The sequence below is a fragment of the Capsicum annuum genome, chromosome 7 (genome assembly GCF_002878395.1).
Source record: "Capsicum annuum cultivar UCD-10X-F1 chromosome 7, UCD10Xv1.1, whole genome shotgun sequence".
Taxonomy (NCBI): domain Eukaryota; kingdom Viridiplantae; phylum Streptophyta; class Magnoliopsida; order Solanales; family Solanaceae; genus Capsicum; species Capsicum annuum.
In genome coordinates, this window is record NC_061117.1 from 141,097,283 (window position 1) to 141,104,532 (window position 7,250).

The window sequence follows — 7,250 nt, forward strand, 5'->3', positions numbered from 1 at the left end:
TAAATAAAATTTAAATTTTGTGATTTTAAAGTAAAATGTATTAAAATATATATATTTTTTAAATTTTCTACTTTTAAACATGTGATGCACAATATTTCTTTATGGTATTTGAGGAGAGTATAACCCGTGTTAAGAGCAGTGTTTTTATGATGACCTTACGAAGTTGGTATTAAAAAGCAGAAAAATGAGAGTTTAATGGTTAACAAGTTTATGTTTAACTCATACTATTACAATCTTCATAAACAAACAAACAAGCAAACAAAAAGACAAATTATTTTCCGGATAACAGAGGCAACGAGATGTAATTAAACCAATTGATGTATTATTTTAGTTATCAGGGATTCTCCGTGAGAACGGATCTTTTGAGCCTAATTGGAAGTCTCATATTCAAGCTCTAAGAATGTCTCTGGTGATTTCAATAAAGAGTCCAAAATATAAAAAATTGAACACGTGGAAAAGAAAAAGAAATTCAACATGTAATATTGAAGTGGTCACTGGACAAGAACAATCAAAAGCAACAGATCGCATATGAAATGAAATTTGCTCTGCACATGAACAAGCAATCATCATATAAGTTTTAGCTTGGAGAAGTCGACAAGAAAATGATCAAAGATACATTACTAGCATTGAAGATAATAAGTGGTATGGCCAGCTCCAGGACCTTTCCAAAAAGTGAATGTATGCAAGTACCAAAATGAGCATAAAGAAAGGAAGGACAGAAATTAACGTACGAGATTTACAGAGTAAAAAGATTCATCAGCAAGCCATCACAAAAGGAGCAAAATCCACATAGGCTGAACCAAAATGTCAGTTGCACTCAACCCCAGCTTCTGCAGCACGGCGAGGCTTGTTTTTCCGCCTATGACGGAAAACATTGTTGGACTTAGCAGATTCATCAGTGCTTGCTCTGGTTCCATTACTATTTTCCTCTTTAACTGAACCATGCTTTTCTTTCACCCGAGTATTCCGCCTCCTCTTCTTCCCATTTTCCGTTGCAGAACCTTTTATCTCCAAGTTTTGGATTCCCAGTTTTTCATTCTCGGAATCTTCCTCTTCAATCATCTCAGCTGCTTCTTCATCGATGTCATCTTTGAGTGATTTTTGTGGCCTTCCTCTCCTCTTCTGTGCAGGGATTTTTTCTTCCTCCTCACTCCCAGGATCATCAGGGTCAATTACTGTCAATTTCTTACCCTTTCCTCTACCTCGGCCCATTGAAAAACCCCGAGTTTAACAAAATATCAGCAGAAGCACCTGCTAATAAAAACATTGAGACATGAATCAATGTTTTCCAGTAGAAGACTCAAAAAGACAGTTATACAGAAGGATGGATGTTCACGTTATTTATAAGGAAGAGCAGACAACACTGAATAATCATGGGCATGTAGGCAGGCAGGTACCTATGATTGATGTCAGCCAAGGTTTTAAAGAAGTTGCTACACGTGATTGGTAAGCTAAGTTGCTTGGACTCTTCAAAATTGTTGCTGCACCCGTGTAGGATAGGATCCTCCAAAAATGCACTATTTCTGAAGAATCTAACACGCACCCAATGACATTTTTGAAGAGTCCATGCAACATAGTTAGTAAGTACTCAAGTTAGAATTATCCTCATGTTCCTACATTTTTTAGTATAGGATCACACTCTCTACTCTCTCTATACTACCCCACACCTACCGAAACCCTTATTTGGAACAAAAGAGAAACAGAGTTTGATATATTGACAACCTAATTCAGAAGATGATGCATACAAATATGTAATGTCAGCAGATCCCTATTGCAAGCACAGGTTGTGAAAAGTTCAAGTGTTATTGTTTCTTTTGCACTTCCAACTATGTCTAGCTTCAGTCAGTATCTTTCAGTTATCCTGCTGCCTGTATATCTCTAAAAAGAATAGTGGAATGCCGTATGGCAAAATATCAACTATAGTTACTCTCAAGTTTGTGACACAGAAACAACAGCAGAATCACATCATTAGAAAGCTTTAGAAGTAGGCAAAGTGCAAATTTCCAAGGCTCGCTCTTGTTGCATAAGCTTAAGAAACTACTATAAGCAATACCAAAGGTCATAAGACTCTGTAGAGATCAACTCAGTTCTACTGTAATAACTAGAGAAATGATTGATCAGGGTGAAAGGAGGAAGGCATGCATGAGTGGGAGTAAAAGGGGAATGTACAGATCATACCCTTGTTTGAAGGAAGCGAAAGAGTAGTAGTAGTCCAATTCAGATTCTCGTCGTGGGGAGTAGTACAAGAGTTTTACTTCCATTTAAATTGTACTAAGCAACTGGATGCAAGTAGAATACATAACGTAGAGAAAGTAATTCAACCAAATTCTCTTCAGCCTCCCATCAATTAGAGCAAATAATATAGTTTAGCTGAATCTACTATTATCACAACCCTCTGGTTTATTTGGGCATGAAAGAAGATGCAAAGTTGTTTGATATGCTTTTTTATCAGTGAAAAACAAATCAAACCTCCTGGGTAACAAGACTAGCCAGTCAAGAATGAGAAATATGCGAAATAATTCAGATCGACAAGATTGAGAGAAAATAACGAAAGGTTAAATTGTGGAGTGGACTTCGCAGCATAAGTATTTAGAACCCTATTTGATCTTTAAGAGCCCCCATAAGTTTGATTTGGCTCCAGCAGAAATTAGTTTTGCATACTGAATCACTGCTCGATTCTGTCTTATTTTATCCCATAGCTTCTGCATTACACTGTACAGCTAGTTCTAAGGATATGATTGCAATATCTCATCCAAGAACAGAAAGAAAGAAAAAGAAAACAAATAAAACTAACAATCAGTACTAGATTCAACAACAACATACCCAGTGTATTCCCACAAAGTGGGATCTGGGGAGGGTAAAATGTATGCAGTCCATACCACTACCTCGGACGAAGTAGAGAGGCTGTTAGACAACAATCGGTACTAGATTATTGAGTAGTATATTTCACAGAGTCAATCAGTTAACTAAACCTCAATCCCGAAGAATGGACTTCATAAGGTAATATCATAAAATAATGTGACAAAAATAAAAGGCCATTTTCGAGGTGAAGGCGGCAAAGGGAGCACAATATAAGGAAGATATTCAAGTAAGACTGCACCAATACCACTTGTTTTTTAAAACAATAGTTCTCTGGTTTATTTGGGCATGGATGAAGAATTCGCAGATATGCACTCCCTTCAATGCAGTCAAAGCTACTATCATATCTGCAAAAATAAAAGGCCATTTTCGAGGTGAAGGCGGCAAAGGGAGCACAATATAAGGAAGATATTCAAGTAAGACTGCACCAATACCACTTGTTTTTAAAGCAATAGTTCTCTGGTTTATTTGGGCATGGATGAAGAATTCGCAGATATGCACTCCCTTCAATGCAGTCAAAGCTACTATCATATCAGCAAAATTTCCAACTTGTGAAGGGTAAACCGACAGTGCATAGAACTCAGATCACTTACCTGAGTGCAAAAGTATATAATATCATGGAAAACATGTTCCTCATTCGCGAAAGGTAGGTTCTTTGGAAAAGGATGTCAGAGCTAGAATAATCATTTTCAACAGAACTGTAAACAGCAAAGCATGCACATCTTATAAATTTTTTTTTCATTTATAAGGTACATATATTATCTGTTCTTACCGTTATCTAATGGTTTGAAAGAAAATGTTTCTTCACATTCCTAGTTCTGTTTCTGCACTATCATACTATTATTCTCCTACAACCAGCTGGAACCAGGCATCTTATTGAATCCCTTGTCCTTCATCACATTCTCAACATTCGCCCACTCTCCTTCAGCAGCATAAACATTAGAAAGGGCTACCAAACCTTCAGGCTTCTTCAGATCCATCTGCAATATATCCTTAGCCATCTTTTCAGCAAGATCTCTCCTTGAATAGACCTTACACAACCACTGAAGAAAGCCCCAATAATTGAATCAGTGACTTCTACCGGCATATCTTTGATTATATTGTAGGCCTCCTCAAGCCTCCCAACACGACACAAAAGATCAATAACACAAGCATAATACTCTTTCCTTTCTCTAATGCCATAAGACTCCTCCATGGACCAAAAGATCTTCAAACCTTTCTCAACCAAACCACCATGACTACATGCAGAAAGAAGAGAAGTTAATCATTTGGCAGCAATCCTTCATACTGCATCATCTCAAAAAGTTTTATTGCATGTTCTACTCTGCCATGCTTTCCATAACATCCTATCATAGCATTCCATGATGCAACATTCTTGAAAGGAGCAGAACTGAAAACGTTCCAAGCGTCTTCTACACTCCCACATTTACTGTACATATCAATGAGAGCACTAGCAACAAAGACATTATCAATCATATCTCTAATCTATATACTAAGCCATGAATTTCTTCCCCCCTACACAGAGAGTCAATCAATCCACACACACAGGGAGAAGCCCAGTCAGAGTGACTTCATTAGGCTTAACTCCAGCATCCAACATGTCCTGCAATAATGATAATGCTTCATTTGACCTACGACTTTGAATGTATCCTGAAAACATGGCATTCCAGGTAACTAAATCTGGAGTCAAACCCTCTTTACTCATTTTAGAGAATAACGTAAAAGCTGCGTCACAATCTCCTCTCCTGGCATATCCAGCGATCATTACATTCCATGTAAAAATCATTAGGCCTCATGCCTTCTAACCTCATTTTTTCAAACAAAATAAAGGATTCTTCATTTTTCCCCATGTTGGCATATAAATATATCATTGATGTCCAGGATACAATATCTCTCTCGACCATTTTATTAAAAACTAAACGAGCATATTCCGTATTGTCACATTTACCGTACTTATCTATCAAGGCATTGGCAACTGATAACTCTGACTGAAATCCCATTCTATATATCATACTTTGCACTTCCTTTCCTTTGTTCAGATCCAATAGACCAACACAAACACAACAACAAATGTGTACTTGTTTGGAATAGTTCTTGATTGTTGAAGAAGAGAGAAGTAGCCAATGGATTTTTCAGGGCACCCATGGAATGCTAAAGCTGAAATCATCCAATTGAACGCAAAAATATTCGGGTTTGTGGTTCTTTGGAACAAAAGCTCAGCAGAACCTAGATCCCCGCAACTTGCATAGGCACCAATGAGCTTTGAATTCAATGAGAAAGCATTCATGTCAGTGTGTGATGTTAATATTAATGCATGAATTTGCTTGCATGGTTGCAGCAACTTTTCTTTCAAGCATTTTTGTAATAATAGGCCAAAACTGCTTACAGACAGGTTGATTGGGGATAAGACGCACAAATTCATGTCCAAAAGGAAGTCCTCAAATGGAAACACCCACATGTGTTGATTTTCAATATTCTACTGACAAAAAATTTGCAATTATAAGACTGTAAGATAACAAAGCCAAAGATAATAGCACCCAATTCAAAGCCCAAAAGCACAACCTTTAACATCAATCTTGTATATACGACCATGAACAGGAAAAGACCGAATCCCCAATATTAAGCACAAAAAGATATAAAAAAAGAATTCAAAGAGGGTTTTTCATCGTCCTGCAAAGATCTGGAGAGCCGTTAGTCCCACTAATTCAAGAGTCCTAGATCAAAATCTAAACTGTTACACACACAGCCACAGAAGCCTCAATTTCTACCTCTGGTAAATATATTCTCACTATCAAGCCGAGGATCTATTGGAAACAGCCTCTCTACCCCACAAAGGTAGGTAAGGTGTGCGTACATCCTACCCTCTCCAAGACTCCACTTGTGGGATTACACTGCATACGTTGTTTGTATATATATTCTCCACTAGTAATCTCAAGACTAACTGAAAGACATGTACTGCTATGATTAATAACTCTACCATATAGCCCCATCAGAACCAAAATCAAGAAAACAAGACAGACACCCTTATTACTCTATTTGAAGCACAAAGGAGATCTCATTAACATCAAGACAAGCATGCAAATCCAAACTAACAAAAGGGAAACGAGATCCAAAAGTTTAAAGCAGAAATGAAATAAAAAACATCCATCAAGATTCAACATAACAAATAACTCATAAAAAAGACAGGTAGAGAAACTGATATATACATATGAGCCATATGGTGGATACTCACCAAATGAGTAGATCAGTCAAACCATGAGATGAAAATCCAAGAAAACTCCAATCCAGATTTGTATTCCTTGTATAGATACTTTCTAACTAGTAAAATTAGCAAAAACAAATATGGTCAAAAACAGATCCAAAATAGGTTGCAACCCGAATAGACAAGTAAGTCTTGCCCGTTAGCTGAGATGACAGTACAGAGAACAGAGAGAGAGAGAGACAGAGAGAGAAAGTAAAGGACATTTGCTCAACGATTGTGTAGAGGCTGAAGGAGTGAGTACATATATAGGCTAGAGCTAGAGTTGTAAATCCATCGGATCGGTTCGGTTCGATTTTACGTGTTATTAATTCGATTTATCGATTTTTAATTTTTAAATATGTAAAATCAATAAGATATTTTCTTATCGATTTCAGTTTATTGATTTTTTATCCTTAACGGTTCGATTTTTTATTTAATCAATAAGAAAATACTTATAAAATAAAAATAGTATAACCCAATAAGCTAAAACCGATAACTCAATAAGCTAAAACCAATGCCGAACCATTTACCCAATAACATTTTTTATAAAATCAATAAAAAATTATTAATCCGATAACTCAATAATATTTTTATTGATTCGATTTATCTGTCAGCTCGATTTTCACACCCTAGGTAGAACTAAGAGAGTATGGTACTCAACTACTCTACTCCCCAGTCTCTCTCATGTGCTTACCACTTTTAAATAAAAGGAACTCATTTGGTAGCTAAAACTTCTGTAATACATAAAATTTTAGTGAATAATTAAATTATAAAAATTTAATATTATATGTATAATTTTTTTTGTATTTCTACGAAAGATTATTTTCGTTAATTAAACTCGTGACATTAATTTATAAATTACTCCAAAAATTCGCTTTCTGTTTACCACTAAAATGGGAGAAAAAAAATTTAAGTGTGTTTGAAAATCTACTAATTACATAGGCTAATAATTAAATGTTATTGTAAGCTAAAAGCCAATTAAAAATAAATACTTATTTAGAAAAACAATAAACTTTAATGTGTGAAAAGCATATGTGTATTAGAAATGAGTATTAAATATTTAATTCCACACACGATCATCTGTCAACCTTCTATTCTTAATTTGTATCCTTCACAACCCCTTGTCTATAATTTGTATCCTTCACAACCC

The 7,250-nt window shown here is 35.8% G+C and overlaps 1 protein-coding gene and 1 pseudogene across 1 annotated transcript; both read right to left on the minus strand.

The window, feature by feature from the left end:
• Positions 1-603: 603 nt before the first annotated feature.
• Positions 604-6,351, minus strand: LOC107878099 (annotated as a pseudogene).
• LOC107876647 lies at positions 808-1,212 on the minus strand. The gene has a single exon (XM_016723521.1). The coding sequence runs from the start codon at positions 1,210-1,212 to the stop codon at positions 808-810; it is 405 nt and encodes a 134-aa protein (XP_016579007.1).
• Positions 6,352-7,250: the final 899 nt, after the last annotated feature.